This window comes from Molothrus aeneus, chromosome 18 (genome assembly GCF_037042795.1).
Source record: "Molothrus aeneus isolate 106 chromosome 18, BPBGC_Maene_1.0, whole genome shotgun sequence".
In the NCBI taxonomy this organism is placed as follows: Eukaryota; Metazoa; Chordata; class Aves; order Passeriformes; family Icteridae; genus Molothrus; species Molothrus aeneus.
Window position 1 is genome coordinate 5,531,045 of NC_089663.1, and position 16,650 is coordinate 5,547,694.

At 55.6% G+C, this 16,650-nt stretch overlaps 2 protein-coding genes across 4 annotated transcripts in view; both read right to left on the reverse strand.

The window, feature by feature from the left end:
- Positions 1-323: 323 nt before the first annotated feature.
- On the reverse strand, positions 324-7,126 carry LOC136564337 (carbonic anhydrase 15-like). Of its 2 annotated transcripts, XM_066562230.1 has the most exons (8): positions 6,978-7,126; positions 5,368-5,403; positions 3,233-3,403; positions 2,867-3,027; positions 2,122-2,214; positions 1,774-1,840; positions 1,396-1,562; positions 324-778 (listed from the first exon to the last, which is right to left on the reverse strand). In XM_066562230.1, the coding sequence occupies exons 1-8, from the start codon at positions 7,042-7,044 to the stop codon at positions 560-562; spliced, it is 981 nt and encodes a 326-aa protein (XP_066418327.1). In that variant the 5' UTR covers positions 7,045-7,126; the 3' UTR covers positions 324-559. The 2 variants fall into 2 exon arrangements, with proteins under 2 accessions (XP_066418327.1, XP_066418326.1); XM_066562229.1 differs by lacking the exons at positions 5,368-5,403; positions 6,978-7,126 and having other exon boundaries at positions 3,233-4,574.
- Positions 7,127-10,963: 3,837 nt separating this feature from the next.
- DGCR2 (DiGeorge syndrome critical region gene 2) overlaps positions 10,964-16,650 on the reverse strand; it is a 45,453-nt gene continuing 39,766 nt past the window's right edge. For both annotated transcript variants that reach the window (XM_066561969.1, XM_066561970.1), the window contains exon 10: positions 10,964-15,894. In XM_066561969.1, coding sequence (XP_066418066.1) covers positions 15,653-15,894 — 242 coding nt within the window. In that variant the 3' untranslated portion in view covers positions 10,964-15,652. The remainder of the gene's footprint in view (positions 15,895-16,650) is intronic.

Consider the following 16,650-nt stretch of genomic DNA (forward strand, 5'->3'; position numbering starts at 1 on the left):
AGCTCCGTGGAAAGATCCCTGTGTCCTGCACAAGGGCACTGCAGGTGCTGTGCTCCCAGTGACACCTTCACCCCTCCAACAGGCAGCCCCAATCCTGGGGAGGGTGACAGGGCAGCGTCTGCAGCACAGGGACTGCATGCGGGGCCTGCATCCCGAGCCAGGGCCGGGATTTGGCTCTTTCCTCCTGCCTGCACCACCACGCAGGGAATATCCCTGAATGCCACCCAGACAGCAGCCTCAGCTCCCTCCACACTGACCCCGCAGTGCACTTGCCCCACCTGGTGAAGGGACACAGAGCCAGCAAAAAAGAGGCAGCAACCCACTGACGGGATCTTGGCTTTATTCCAGTCAATACAACATCCCCCTCCCAGCAGCTCCCACTGCCCATCTACAGGGGCAGCCCAGGGCAGCTCCAGGCTTGCAGAGATTCACCTCTGCAGAGATGCAGGTTCACAAAATCTTCACCCAGCCAAGGTTTCAAGGTGCTTTTTTTTCCTTGTTTCCCATTTCCCATGAACAAGATGCATCACCTCCATCTCCGCTGCAGCAGGGCCAGACCCTATGGGGCTGGTGAGAAGAGGCTGAGCAGGGCCAGGGGGAGCAGGGGTGAGAGGAGCTGGTGGTGGTCCCCGTGCAGGGACCCCCCGCTGGCTGTGGCCCCCCGGGAGGCAAAGACCTTGCGGCTGCGGAGGGGCTGCGGCGGGCGGAAGTTGTTGATCATTTTTAGGAGCGTGGATCCCTCGAGTGGGAAGTGCGGGGTGCTGACGAATGCCTTCAGCTGTGCAGGGAGAGAGGGAGGGTGGGCAGCTGCAGTGCCAGGCACCCCAGGCCCCTGCCCACTGCCAGCAGCACAGGACCCGGGGCATGGCCCCACACCAGGGGGTGTCCTCCCACCACCACCCAGTGCTCTGCTGAAGCCAGACCCAGGACCCTGCACAGAGCAGGTCCTTACAAGGATCAGGTCTTTATTTTCAAAGGAGCTAATTGTGTTTTGGTGCCAACAGTGAGCACTTAGAGAGTGGCTGGCCCATGACTCTCTCAAGAAAATACATCTACTAAAATGCTTGAGCAGCAGAGGAGAACTCCTTCCTTCCATGCATCCATCCATCTCCTTGGAACCTCTACTGAGCTTCAATGGATTCACTCCCATTTCTCTTTCTGAATGCCAAGGCTGGGCAGGAGTGCAGTATGGATGGGATTTCTCCCCACTGGCAGGTGGCCATATCTCCATTACTTAACCTTCATAAAATTAATTAATTGCCAAGTTGCCAGGAGCATTATTATAGAGATGACCTTCCCTGTGCTCTTGCTCTAGGGTCAGGAAGGACAAGGAGAGAGGTCACCCTGGGACCCAGCCTGTCGGGTGCTGGCACATGGGGCTGTGCATGCCAGTACCTGTTCCCGGCCGATCTCCACTGGCTCCTCAAACACAGTCCAGACCACGGCCTCGCTGCAGTCGGGGGTGGTCAGGGAGCCCTGGTAGCGGTAGTAGCCCGAGAGGCGGGCAGCAGGCGGCAGCAGCGTGCTCAGGCGGAACGTGGAGGCCAAATCCACAGAGTCCCCTGTGGGGCAAGCCAGGGGCACTCAGCCTGTCCCCTGCCAGGGATGTGGTGGGGACAACAGGGCCGTTCCCATCAATTTCCCCTCAGCAGGCGATCCCAGATGAGCTCAGAGACTGGCAGGTTCCCCCATCCAACCCACTGGGGTGCATCCCTGCCCTCCCACTGCAGGGTCTCCCCTTTCCTGCCCTGCCCTGATGAGGAGGTGACTCACCAGCATGGGAGACATTCCTCAGCCCTGCCACGATGGTGTTGTAGTTGGTGTTAGTGGTTTCAGAGACCTGTGTCCGGGGAGAATAAGTGGTTGAAGTCAGGCAGAGCCCAAGCAGGGCAGAGCTGGGTCATCCTGTCCTGCCAAGCAACCACAGGCAGAGCCAGCCTCCCCTGTTGCAGAGCAGTGGGGAAGGTTCCCAGCCAGGTTCTCTTGCAGTCAGTGGGTTCCCCAGCCTCTCCTGGCCTTGACCCAGCCTTCCTGCCCCTTCTCACTTCTTCAGGACACCCATACAACATTCACCTGGCTGCACCACCAGCACCCAGACCTAGGGGGCCCCTGCAGACCCACCTGGAAGAAGAAGCCGAGGACAGCCAGCCCATTGGGATGTCCCTTGGCCTCTGCCAGTGTCTGGTACTTGGCATTCATGTGGACAATGTGCATCTGAGGAAAGCACAGAGGAGGCAGATGTGCACAGCTGCCCCCAGCCAACACCCTGGCAGCAGGACATTCTGCTGTGGATCCTTCCAGCCAGCTTGGCCAGACTCTGAGCCACCCTCTCCCAGTAAAGCCCTTCTGGTCCTATTGGGACTTGTGTGGGGTGGGTGCTTGGAGGATCAAAGCACCCCAGTGAAGCAAGCATCCTTTGAAGGGTGTGCAAAAGGGGGCCAGCAGTCCCGGGGTGCTCGCCAGACACAGAACATAAATTCTGCTTTCCTCTGGCAGTTAATGAATATTTTAGAGGCGCAGAGCCTCTTTCATCCAGAAGGATCCCAATGTGCTTAGCACAGCACGCTCCTGCTTGCTCTCGCTTGCACTCACTAGCTCAGTGTGTGGTCCCAGCAGGGCACAGAGCCCCCAAACCCCACTGAGTGCCTTGGACGAAGCAGCTTGACCCATGCATGGTAAAGAAGCACCTCGAGTCTCACATCAGCTGCTTTTTCACCAGCCAGGTGCCTGTGCAGGAGCACAGTGCAGAGTCACAGAGCCCCATCACCTGCTGCACAACAGCCTTGGGGTGCCCCAGCATCTCCCCTTCCCACCTCACCAAGGGCTTGGGCAACCCAGAATGTGCTGGAGGGTTTTTCTCACATACCTCCATGGGGAGCTGGCGCCCATCGAGGGTGTGCTCGGAGCCGTTCCCAGCCGGGCTGCCCCAGTGGAAGTGGAGCTGGAGCGCACGGTACCGGCCGGGGAGGCCCCCCCCGCTGACGGCGATGTGCTCAGAGGCCGACTCGCCCGCCAGGCTCAGCATCACTGCAAGGGCAGCAGGACAGGCTGAGGGCAGGCTCGGGGTGGGGAACAGCCCTGGCACAGCTCCTTCCCCCCCGGCTTCATCCCAGCACTAACATTCACCTGCATGGGATCCTGCAGCACCCAGGAGTGGCGCCAGAGCCAGGCCCCAGTCAGGATGGTGCCTGGGGAACTGGGACAGGGGAAGGTGCCCAGCTTCAGCACGCACCTGTGTGCCCGTTGTTTGTCAGCCTCCACTTGCCAGGGGGAGCCTGGTCATAACCCTCGAAGAGGATGTCCCCGAGGCCACCATCCCGCTGCAGCCGGCGCCTGTCGATGTTCACAGGGGACTGCCTGTCGCCACCACACGTGGCTTTCAGCTCCTTCCAGTGGCTGGGCCCTGCAGAGGAGGAGCAGGGGCACCACGGGCAGCCACCAAACCACCGCTGCCCCCAGAAGGGGACACAAGCCCAGAGGTGGCTGTGTCCCCAACCAGCTCTGCTGTCCCTGCCAGCCCAGCCTTGCATCCCATGGGAACTGCTCTCCTGCCTGGCTAAGTTTCCTTCCTATTGATGAGCAGGGGCTTATTGCAGCCTCATCCATAATTCAGCAGGATTTCCTCGAGGGGCTGGGGGCTATATTTAGCCTGGCAGCAGCGTCCACATTGACGCTGGTGAGGGGCAGGCTTTTCTCCCTGCCCCTTCTGCCTTTTGTAGTATGTTCAACCTACTCACACTGGTTCTGTTCAGCTGTGACAGGGGACAGTGCAACTTGGCCACACAACTCATCCTGGGACAAATCCTACACATGTTCCAGAGCGACCACACGATGCCCATCAGCAGCTCCTGGGGTGGGGGGGTTAACCTTGGCAGGAGCTGGCAGGGGACACAGCAGTGCTGGCAGCTGACTGCACCCACTGCAAACCCACAGTGCTGACTGGGGGCTGTGAGCAGGGTCCCCATGGCTGCCACCACAGCCAGACCACACAACCAACCCATATATGTGGCTTGTCCCCATTGCCCCAGCATCATCTCTTCTTGCAACCCTTGTGGCAGCCCACAGCTGTAGGATGTAGCCAGCCAGCCACCCTGTTGTTCACTGCTCCAGTGTGGCTGCCATGGCACACCAGTCCTCCTCCTGGTGCAGCCCAGGACTGAGGTGTCAGCACTGGGCACAATTAGTATCTGTACTCAGTCCCAGCTGGGGAACAGGAGCTCCCTCAGTGTCTCCAGCCCTGTCCTCCCAGGGCATCTCCATTCCCAGGGGAGCTCAGCACATCCCAGCAGGCGCTGTTGGCTCTCCTCACACAGACATTCATGGCTTTGCCTTCAACCAGGATTTGGGGAACTGCTCCCCCAGCAGTGCCCCAGTGTTCAGCTCTGACATTTACCTTCCTCTTGGGCAGACAAAACCACAGACACTTGTGGGCTGTATCCCACCTCCTGCGCCCCTGGGCTCAGCCCTTACCCTTTATGTTCTCCTCTCATTACTCCAGGCAACTTTTTGCCTGGCAGCCCTGGGAGCTGCAGCCTGGCCATGCCACCATCCCACCGGGTTCCTGGCACGGTGTAACTGGGTGGCCCCACAGGTTCCCAGGTGCCTTCAGTGGGGGGGGGGGGGGGGGGGGGGGCGAGGGAACACTCCACATGGCCCTGCTGCAGGCACACAGCCGGCTCCACGTTGCTCCAGCCACTTCCCACCAGCCCCTCTGCCCTGCCAAAACCTGCCCTCGCTGCCAGCCCAGCAGCGTTGAACCGGGTGAGACCGAGCCCAGCAATCCAGGCTCAGCAGCCACAGGGCATGGAAACCCAAGAGCTATAAAACAGCTGGGCCGTAACAGCTGATTAAATGCTTGATGATCTTTAATTAACCTTTTACAAGCTATTTGTAATTTGTATTTATGTGTTTTGAGACAAAGTGCCTCCAGCCATACTTCCCTCCCCATCCAGGCAGGGCTGCTCAAAGGGATCTGTCCCTCCTCAGTTGGGCCCCTGGACCCTCAGGCCCCAATGCTGCCTACACTGCCTGGGGTTTCTAATAGAGTATTTTAAAGCCTGGACTTAATTTGTTTCAGGTGGAAGGAGGAAAGCTGGTGCTGTCCCAGGAGCACCTGGACCTGGCTGAGGTGAGGGGTGGGGCTGACTTGCTCCAAGGGGCTCAGGTGTTTGTCAAGTCTCTACAGCAACACCCCCGAAACTGAAGCTCCTCTAACCATTCCCATGGGGGGATTTACCCTCTTCCATGCCCCGCTCCCCACTGGGCCTTGCTGATGCTGCCCAGGGTGCTCTCAGCTGGGCACTGTGGGGAGGCAGGAGGGTCTGAGCCCCGCCCAGCCCCAACACACCCACACTTGGCACCACTCACCGCATCGGGGGTCCTGTGAGTCGTAACACCACTGCCCTGTGAGAGAAAGGAGAGCTCAGGGCAGGTGATGGAGACAGGCACCCTTTCCCAAACACACCTATGGCCATGCCCAACCCCCCGACAGTGAGGACATCCCCCAGTGCAGCCCGGGGTCCCGCCAACACTTGTGTTCATCACGGTTATTTTTGGCGCCAGTGTTTTCACACCCTCCCTGCCTCCCCCACACGCTTCACAGGGAAACCTCCCTCAGTATCGCTGCTCCAAGGCAGCCAAACCTCCTGCTCACTGTGCTCCTTCCCCAGCTCTCGAGGAGCCATCCCCCCTTTTCCATCCTGGGGAGCCAAGGCTCACCCCACGGCAGGGGCGAGCGGGAGCCGAGGGGAGCAGCCACAGCCGTGCCCGGTGTCCCTCCCCTCTGTGCCCCGTGTCCCTTTCCCCTGTGCCCGCTGTCCCTCCCCGCCGTGCCCGGTGTCCCCGTGGCTCCCGGGGGGCTGGCAGCGGCAGCAGGGGGCGGTGGGCAGGCCCAAGCCCACGCTGTGGAGATGGTGACCGGCCCCGTCACTCAGGGCCACCTCAGCCAGAGCTGCCGAGCTCCCACCAGTGCTCGGGTGGCGCTGGGTACCACGGGCTCCATGACAAGGGCTGGCGCAGCAGGTGCAGGGACACCGAGGGGATGCCGAGCAAGCCCCGCTCCTGCTCTGCTGGCTGCACACCCACCCAGGGCCATCAGCTCTGCAGAGGGGATGGAGTGCACCCCTTCCCTCCTCAGCTCCCCGCTCTGCTCCTGGCAGGAGGCCCAGAAGAGCCGGTGCAGCCCGGGCCCAGCCCACGGGAAGGGTCCCCGCTGGTGGCCAAGGGCGATGCCAGCGGGCCGGCTGCAGGCAAGCCGAGCCACGCTCTCGTGCCAGCCACAGCCGCTCGGAGCAGCAGGACAAAGGCAGCCCTGCCGGCCTCCACCTGTGCTGCTCAAGGCCCCAGCCTGCGGCACTGCATCCACAGTCTCACTGGAGTGGTACAGGAGACACCAGCCCCCGAGGAGAACTGCGAGTGGGACAGAGCAGGCAGGACTCTGACGGTTCTCAGAGCAGGGATCTTGGGGTCCAGGGGCAAGAAGAACTCCTGAGAAATCCTCAGACCTGCACGCACCAGCCCTCGAGCATCCTCCGGCAGGAGCCATGGTAGCGCTGGGCGCCGCAGCCTGGCCCGGATGCAGGTGAGCACCCAGCGCCCCGGGACGGCGGCGCCCGTTCGCTCCGAGGTTTCGTCCTCATTGGTGCTTCCCGGTGGTGCAGGTCTGTGGGGTGGATGGGCTGAAGCCCAAGACCCCACTGTCCCAAGGGGGCCCTGGCCCAACCACCTCGAGCCCCCCCGAGGCCGGCAGCACTCAGGGCCATCCAGCAGCGGGAGGGGCCGGTGGGAGGGCAGGAGAGGGTCCTAGGACAGACTAGGTCCCCCAGTCCCTGCTGCCAACCCCTCAGCCCGCATGACCCCTCGACACGTGGGAAGGGAATGGAGAAAGCGGCGCCCCCCAGCCCCAAGCCCCCCAGCCCCAAGCCCCCGTCCTCTCCGCCCGCGGGACCCCCGGCCCCGCCGCCCCGGGCGCAGCTCACCTCCCGCGGCCGCTCGCACGACGAGGGGCAGTGCCAGGAAAGTTATGCCGAGCCCGGTGGGGCCCATGGCGGCGCGGGGCAGCGGGGGGACCCCCGCACCTCCCCGTCCCGTCCCGTCCCTCCGCAGTGCGCCCGGTGCCGGGCTGGGGCGGGCGGCAGCGCTGGCAGCGCCCGCAGCCCGGGAGATGCTCGGCTCCAGCCTGGGCTCTGCTCTTACATATTCATCACCCGGGCTGAGTTTTTAACTCCTCGGCTGCTAGGAGGGAGCGGGGAGAGCCCGGCCCCCGGCCAGCCCCTCGCGGCCGCCGGGTCCCTGCCCGCGGTGACAGGGACAGGGACAGGCGGGGAGCGGGGGCTGGCGGAGCCCACGGGTGCGGCGCTCCCCGCCCCGCTCCCCAGCCCCAAAGCTGGAGGTCGGCAGCATCCCCGCTGTGCCCCGGCCCGCCCCCGCACAGTGTGTGGGACTACAGATGGACTGCAGGGGCCTGCCAGGAGGCAGATCGGGCTGGGGACAGCAGCTTTGGCCCGTCCCCTCCCCATTCTTTGCAGACACAGGCTGTGGGACATATCCTCCCCCCAGCTTTGGGAACTCCCCAGCCAGCAGCAGGTTCTGCATCTCTCATGAGGGAGGTGATGAGGGGCAGGCGGTGCCATGGGAACCCACAGACCAAACCCAACTCCTGCCTGCAAGCACAGGCCCCTCTCTGGACAAAGGCCAGCAAGAACCTCCTGGAAGCCCCATCCTCGGGGGCCCAGGCAGCCTGGACAGCCACGCTGTAGGTGACCCTCAGTCCCTGCAGTCACCAAGGAGCTGCACAGGCAGGTTCAGCCCTTTCCAGAGGGCACAAGGCTGCAGTGGCTCACGCTCTCACAGCCATGGGGCAGTGCTGGGGCACAAGCCTTGCACACCCATCTGAGCAGCACCACAGCACAGTGCAGGCATCCCGTGCTGGTGGAGGCAGCTGTTCAGCTCCTCAGCACAGAGTGAGCATATGCCATCCCATTGCACCTGTCCAGGCAGGTCCCACAGGAGCCAGGATCTCAGCGGGTAGGTAGGTAGGTGGGAAGGGGGTGAGAACACAGGAGCATGTTGTTATCACATTCTCCTTAAATATCCGTGCCATGCTCACACAGCAGAGGAAAGGAGGCCAAGGGGCCCAGCCCGCAGCTCCCCTCGCTGGCCCTGGCCGGGAGCACCGGCGAGTCCCTGCCAGGATGAACAAACCCGGCAGCAGCGCCCGGCCAGCGGGAAGCAGCCCCTGCTGCCGGTTTGGCCAGGGATGGGCTCTGGCTCAGCAGAGCTGCTCAGCTGCCAATGCCACAACGGGCTCATCCTCAGCAGGGATTCTTTGGGGCACCTTCTTCCCCCCCAGGCAGCACCAGCCCTGAGCCACGTTTGGGCCCCGGTGCAGGGCGCAGAGGAGGGTGGCAGCACAGGTGTCCGCTGGGCCGGGCTGGATCTGTGCCGTGGCTGACACTTGGCCCCTGCTCCAGGGATGAGGTAGTCTGCAGAGGGCTGCGGTCATCCTTCTGGAGAGCCGCAAGGGGTGGGCAGGTGCGGCAGAGGGTCGCACCAGCTCCTCAGCCTGCTGCCGATTGTTGCCGGGAAAGAGAGGAGCTACTCCAGCACTCATGGAATCAGCACCTCCCTTGGAAACATGGGCCCACCAAGGGATCCCTCTTCCTACACGCCCACAGCAGGACAGCCCGTATTGCCAGGAGTAGTAGGGTAGAAGCCCAAGACTCCTGGGGTCAGAAGATGAGACTCATTGCCCCATGGACACTTTTTTAGGTTTTCAGGCTTCTCTAGTGGTGATTTTCAGCAAAAGGGGCACAAGAGCAGAGTGTGGAGCTCTGCACAGCCCCCACAAGAAGCGGGAGCAGAGTGAGGAAGCAGTGGGATCTATAAGGCACATGGAAAGGCAGTGGCAGCACCACAGCCATGCCCTCCTGCCACCCATCCCCACTGCACTGCTCCCTAGGGTGCATGGCTGGCTGCTGGCACTCGTGCCAGGCAGGAGCAACTTCCAGTTTCTACAGGAACCAGATCAAGCCTTGAAACTGACGGCCTTGCTGATGTGGTGGTGGTGGTGAGCTCACAGCTGATCCTGCAGTTTTGTGCCATCCTCATAGGGCAACACCACGTCCATCAGCCTGCTGCCACTGAGCCAGGAGGTGGAGAGGTCCCTGCAGACACACACAGCACCAAGGGCAAGAGCCATGATAAGGGGGAAAATACCACTGAAAGATAAAAATAATTCCTTAAGCTGCAACCATCGATTGGTCGTGGGCACAATGCCACCCTGGTGGGAACCTCCACCACGTGCACCATCAGCAAGCCCTGTGCCAGCACAAAGCAGAGGTGCCAGCAGCTCCTGGAGGTAAATCCTTCACTGCCACCTCGGAGCCTGGCTGGAGACCCGGGCAGGCAGGGACAGTGGCAAGACCAAGACTTGAGCCTCCAGAGTGTGGTTCACATCACACAGGGATGGGTGCACGAAGAGAGGCAAAGTTCACAGGCAGTAAATACTCTGATCTTTGATCCCCATAATAAGCTGGTGCTAGCCCAGGAAGAAAGCCGGGAGCGGGGCAGGGAGCGCAGCAGGGGCCGGCCCTCCGGGGCACACAAAGGAGGCACTGTGGCCGGCAGATGCGCTCTGGCCACACGCCGCTGCACAGCCCCTTCATTCATGCCACGCTCCCGCCGCCGCCGGGGTCAGCGACATCTCCCCCCCGGGCCTGGCACCCCCGGGTCAGTGCCAGCACACGGCCCCGGCGGGTCTGACACGGCCCTGGCGCTCTCCCAGGGGCTGAGCGCCCCGGACACGCCGTGCTCAGCGCAGCTGCTCAGCACTCGCTCAGAAAAACGCATTTTAAGCTGCTAAGAGCTTACAGCAGGAGGCTGCCCAGCAATGCCCTGCCACAGCAGCCAAGGGTCAGCACACACACAGCTGCCTCTGGACACGCGTGTCCCCGGGTCAGGGCGGGGAGCCCCGGCTGTGCTGCGGACAATCCCCACAGGAGCTGTCCTGTCCCCAGGCAAGGGGCAGGAGGCAAGGGCGGGCTGTATCTGCACGGGATGTCCCAGAACCCGCAGAGCCCCACGAGTTCCAGGCCAGACTGAGCCCTCCAAGAGGGGCCCCTCATGCTGCAGCTGCTGCGGAGAGACGCAGCGGGGCAAGAGCTGCGCCCATCGGCCCCAGCTGAGCCAGCACCGCCCGGCTGGAGCCGCCGTGGAGCTCTCTGAGCTGCGCTGGCCATGGAGCTCTCTGAGCTGCGCCGGCCATGGAGCTCTCTGAGCTGCGCCGGCCATGGAGCTCTCTGAGCTGCGCCGGCCATGGAGCTCTCTGGAGCTGCGCCGGCCATGGAGCTCTCTGGAGCTGCGCCGGCCATGGAGCTCTCTGAGCTGCGCCGGCCATGGAGCTCTCTGGAGCTGCGCCGGCCATGGAGCTCTCTGGAGCTGCGCTGGCCATGGAGCTCTCTGAGCTGCGCCGGCCATGGAGCTCTCTGGAGCTGCGCTGGTCAGGGCCATGGAGCGGCTGCGGTGGCAGCTGCCCTCTGCAGACACCGGGACAGGAGCGGGCCCCTGCCTGGCCCCACAGCGACAGCGCCCGCTGCAAACACTGCCAGCCCGCCGGCTCGAGAAAAACCAGCGAGCTGGGAGTCTGGACCAGCCTCTCCATCCTGCAGAACACCCTGCCCCTGGACTCAGCAGCTTCCCATGGGGTTGGGGAGAGCAGTACGAATACACTGCACTTCATTTTCTTGGGTATAAACTCAAGACCTTCCTAAAATTACACTAATACAGGTGAATCCCACTGGAACCTGTACACATAGGAACTCTGTCAGACTACCTGCTCAAAGTTAAATGCATTTATTGATCTTTTTGCAAGATCACAGCTCAGAAGGGTGATTTAACAAAACCCTCCTTCACAATGCTGGGCAACCACAGCAACGCAGAAATCAGGAGACATTGGAACACAGCATTTCTCTTACAGAACACAATTTATTTGGCATTTGGATGAAATGTTTCTCACAGCATCTTGAAAAAAAAAAGAGATTAGTGCCAACCCCAAAGAAGTTAAAAACAAAAACCAGTGTCACAGGGACTCAATTATTATAGTATCAAATTTAAATTCTACATGGTATTTCACAGAATATCAAAATCTTTTATACACTGCCACAGTTAAGTCCAGTCACAAACCAACTACACAGGAGAAGCCTGCAAGTGCAGCGCTGGCTAAAATGATTTTCCAGAGGAAGGTACAAAGCAGTGTCTCATTCTCTCACAGCCTCCCAGGCACCCTCAGCCCAACACACAGGGATGGTGCAGCACAGCCACCTCTGCTGGCAGCAACCCTGACCCACTCAACACTCGAGGGGCACATCCTAGAAAATTAAAGCTATGTGGTACCGTAGCAGGCAGGCAATGCTGACTGTTATTAGGGGGAAGCACATCTTCATCACTGAAAGCATCTATTCCAAGGAAACATCTATTTCACTTGGGACTGGGGAACATGAGAAGCAAACATGAACTTTGATTCACCTCCTCTACACTCAACCGCTCTAATTTTATGGTCCAGCTCCCAACTTGCAAGGGAAACTTAAAAGAAATTTCTGCATATTACATGTTCCTTAGCTAGGGATAAAAAAGACGTTTCAGCAACTGAAAAAAAGAGATGCACATTATGGATTGTACGAGGCAACATTAAAACATCAGTGTTTTGCCACTGAGAAGTCACATCTGAAAGATAAAAACATCTTTAAGTACCAGGTTCAAATTCATTTAACATGAGATGGGAAAAGAATGGTAATAATTACTGGTCACAAAAAACATTTTCTTCCCCCAAGTACTGAAACAGGCCATCACCCCATGGCACCTGTGGAGGCAGAGCACCCACCAACTGCGAGATTCAGCCTTCAGAAGAAAATGTCCACCTACTTCATATTTCATCTAGATCAGTGTCCTGCTGTGCATGGCTGAAGGAACAGTCTGAGGCTCAAATTAAACAGGACTGAACACTACACAGACAAGCTCCTTGCACCCCTGAATGATGGTGCTGATCCTGCACAACAGAACCCACCACCCCTGTAACATTTTAACTCTGAACTCTCCCAGTACAGAGCCAGAGGCTGCTGTGGGACTGTGGATGGGCATCACTGACAAACCATAGTGTCTGGGGCTGCTCTTAGGGAATAGCAGAGGCCTCAATATGGCACCACAGAACAGGGGAGCTGAGGAGCAGCTTTGTCTGAGGCCACAGTGGGACAAGACCAGCCCAGCACAGAACCAAGTGCTGGGACTTGACAACAACTGCAGTCAAGGGCAGCCCAAGAAAAACACACCATGGACTCCCCCAGGCTGCTGGAAACCATGTGGCAATGCCATCTCCCTGCTGGGGCTGCAGGGACATTCAGGATGCACCAGATGTCAAGAAGAACATCCAGAGATGTGAATGGCAGTGGGGAAAAATCAATGCAGAAAGTAACTCCAAAGATCTCAGCACTGAATGGCAATCAAACCAGAGAGGTTTTCTTTGGGCAAGCACCAACTCTCTGTCATCAGCCCTTGGACAAACTGCCCACCAGTCACCTTGCCAAGGGCAAGGAAGGTTTGCTGAGAAGTCCACTGTTGTCAAGAAAACTTAACTCTTCCCCAGTTGGTCCAGCAGTCTGAGTAGTTGAGACATTTTCTGCTACAAAGGCTCTTACTCCAAGAGAAAGTACTCAATGTGAAAAAGCTGCATTAAAAGGGAGGAGTAAATGACAATTTTATTGCCAAATTAGAAGCTCACCGAGAGGTAAATGAGCTGTACTTAGTGAGCTGCTCCATTCAAGGCAGAATTTCCCTTGTTTACATTTAAGATGAAGAAGGATAGGAGAAAACAGAAAATAGCAGCCTCCTGCCAATATACAAGTGGGAAAGGCTCAGAAGCAATAGGGAAAATATCACACTGAGGCTTCTACAAAGAAGCCTCCATTTGGAATAGCTACAACCAGGAGCCACAATGAAGTTGCCAGTTGTAACAGAGCTTATTTGCAAATAAAATTCACCACAGAACCAAAAGTAAAATACAAAAATATTGAACAGATTCCCGCAGTGTTAGGAGAAGTGTGAGGTAAGGTATCTGTTCACCTCAGCCACAAAATACAGCCTCAGAGACTGAACCAAGCCAAAAGGCCTTTTGTTATTGCGCTAGGATAGTACAAAGAACAAATATTCCATCTGGCTTCAAAAGAAATTGGAAATTTTCTACTTTGCATTGCTAACAAAGTAATTTTTCAGGAACAGATTGTAGTAGCATAGACTCTGCATCCTATTTAAGTGTACGCTATCACAGCCTGTCCTACAAGAGAGTGTAGCCAGCTCGAGAGAAGTATTAACCCTAGAGCCTAATTTCTATCTCAGTGCTTAGCTTCACCTAGCTGGACACAGCACAAAGGTTACTGTCTACAGTATGTATAGATATATATATATATATATATGTGTGTGTATATATATATATATCACCACCCAGAAACACACACACGCACACACGCATTCGTACCTATAAAACTAAAGAAAAATCAGTACATACAATGTATAAAACGTATGAATGTGCTCAAAAATGCACAAAACCCGCTTTATTTTCATACTTCAGAAATGCTCAATAATTTGTATGCATGGTTCTGACTACTGCTATCCATCCACTTCATTAGACCAGGACTTGGAACTCGGAGAGGACTTGGTCAGAGATCCCACAGGGTGGAGAACTGCTCCTCTCGTTTCGTACCACTGCTGCTGGAGCCAGGCACAGCAGAGAGCAGGATGGGGTGGTGGAACAGCTCCAGGCAGAGAGAGGCTTCCTACCAGTGCTTCCTCCCACTCGTGTGCCAGCAGCGCTCCCAGAACTGCGATTCACGCTCTCACTGGAGTCAGGGCTGTCTGCAGTGTCTGCAAGTCGAGACACCAGATACGACCTCGATAACCAAACTCACAGTTTTCTGTGCAAAACGAGTTGAACTGTCAAGACCAATCCCCAAGTACAGTATAAGCCTATAGGCAAGACAGGGAATAGAAAGTAGCAGCATATTCCATGGGGAAAGAGTCAGCTGCACTGGGAAATCACAACAGTGGGTTAGGATTTGTCATACAAGTATGATTTCTCATCATTACTAGAAAAATAGATCACATACACAGCCCCATGCAGTGCTTTCTTCCTGTCCCTCTAGGCTTGTACCCTTCATAAGGTAACAGGAGACTGCTCACAAGAGGCATTCTTTACAAATTCCTTAAAATTCATCTCATCTGCTGACTATTAGAGTAAGTCAAGGAGAAGCAGAGGCAATGGGAGTATGGGAGAAAAGGGTAAACTATTTGTACACTGAAATCCAAACTTAAATTTAAAATTGCCTGTAAAGATTATTTTATACTCATTATCAAAACCAAGAGTGCTTGACTTTGGGTATCGTGAGGGATGGAATGAATCTTTGCCATCTGTAAATTAACTTAGCTTAAAGAGTTTAATACGAGGGGGAAATTTAAGTTGACATATCAGACTGAAGCAAACTGCTTTATTGATTTAAGTACACTAACCTCATTATAACCCCTTGTGGGACCTGGATAAATGACTTGAGGGGCACAGGGGAAATCTCTAGAACAGGGTTGGCTATTTATGGGACTGAGATAAGGAAGAGGTGTCCAATTAGAATTAAACATCACCTATAGTACATGTTGATCACCATTTTTAAGTGATATTTGTAGAACTGTAAAGTGAAATGAAGGGGAGGGAACACACATGCTAAATATAGCATGCAATAAGAAAAGCAAGAACAGTGGTCTTGTATCCAGGCCAATTTTGTGCAACCATTCACTGTAAAGAAGTTAAACCAGAGAGAAAATACCCCAATCATACTTATGGGATTAGAACAAACAGGGGCTTCACACAGTGAACTCAGGCTGTATCAAAGTTAATTGCCCCCCATCTCTTCCCTAAAATATTTCCTAACACACGTGAGGGTTCTACTAAAGGGACATCACACAGACCCAGTTTTCTTCATGGGCCAGAAGTTTATCCAACAATACAACAAATAACTGTAATTGCAAATCCCGTTTTTCTCAGTACCCATTTGTCACAGATTGCGTAGACCATTCCTGCTCCAGCTCCTCTGGTGCTCTGATCAAGGCACTGTGTTTTACACAGTGTAACTCTTGATGGCATGTGTCCCACTCCATAAAACAGGCCCCCAGCCCCGTCCTCTGCAGCTCCATCTTCTCTGCTTGAACAGTGATTGCCCCCACCCTTCTTTTCCATTGTCTGTTCCCTGGGTCCAGTGGTATCCAGCCAAATCCAAGCAGCTTTTTTCTGATGTAGATTTTGATTCCTCTCAGGTTAAGAAAAAAACCCAAACTACCCATACTTCTCACCTCCTCAGAAGTCAAAGGAATTCTCTGCTCTCCTTTCCATAGCCAATGGAAAAAAAGAGCAGTTGTACAATCCATATTTACAGGACAAATTGATTAGTGTGAATGAATAACGACAGCCAAAAAACAAGAGGCACGATCCTAATCTAGAACATAAAAGCAGTGTTTGAAAAACAAAGTGGAGATTCCTTCTGAAGTTCAAGCCACGGATTAGTGTTTGTCTGTGCAAACAGTTGCTAAAACTCTGAGCGGTGCTGGGCGCTTCACTCCTTTATACAATAGTATTGAGGGAACAGTGGCTGTGGCGGCTGCCTGTCAAAGTTTCTGCTGGGGTGTTTTCATTTATGGGTGTGTCAGGAGGGACAAGAAAGGTGCTGCTGTCAGCAGAGTCTTCCAGCTCCACTGGAGAAGGACCAACTGAGGGAGGAAGCGACCCCTCTGTCAGCTGTGGGGATACATCACAGTTTCCTAGTGATGGAGGACTGCTTTGCACAGCCTGAGAAAGAACTCCATCTGCAAAGGACAAAAAACCAAGCAGAATCAGAACGTGAAGTTTACCATTTCACATTCCCAAACAGATTTATGATCCGTATTTCTGGGAGCTCTGAGTTTTTCCTGGTTTTGAGCTAATGCACAACAAGATGAGACTGCAAAAGAGGAAAATTGTGTAACAAAAATAAAACTTTGACATATAAATAAGATGCTTGCACTAATCAGGCTCACTTATCCTGTGAAATATGCTGCTGTAAAATCCCAAATTGGAATGATTTCTACAGTATGTGAATATCACAGCTGCAAAACTGAAGAGCACTGGGTGAATCATTAGACAGTGGTATTTTTGGTCAATTTTTGGGGGGTGTGGGTGGGGGAAGCAGGGAGGAGAGAAGAGGCTGGATACATTTTATCCAGAATCTCTTGTACTTGACATTTGTTCTACTTCTTAATACCAAACTCTATCAACCTATCTTCAAAAGGCAAAAAATGGTAGCAGCATGTTAAAAAAAAGGTAACCAGCTAATCCATCCAAGGTCAGGCTCAAAAATAGGTAAGGTTTAAGAGGTAAACTGCTTACAGATTGGATTCCACTGCTAATTTAGGTGATTCAAAAAACCTTTGAGAAAAACCAAGCTTAATGATACATTTTAATGAAAGACTTTTCCATCACAGATATTGCAGATTTTTTGGTAAAATGTCTTTTCCCATCACAATTGCTAAAACACATAATTATAGCTTAAAAAAATCCATCCTCTAGCCAAAATGAAAAAGTGG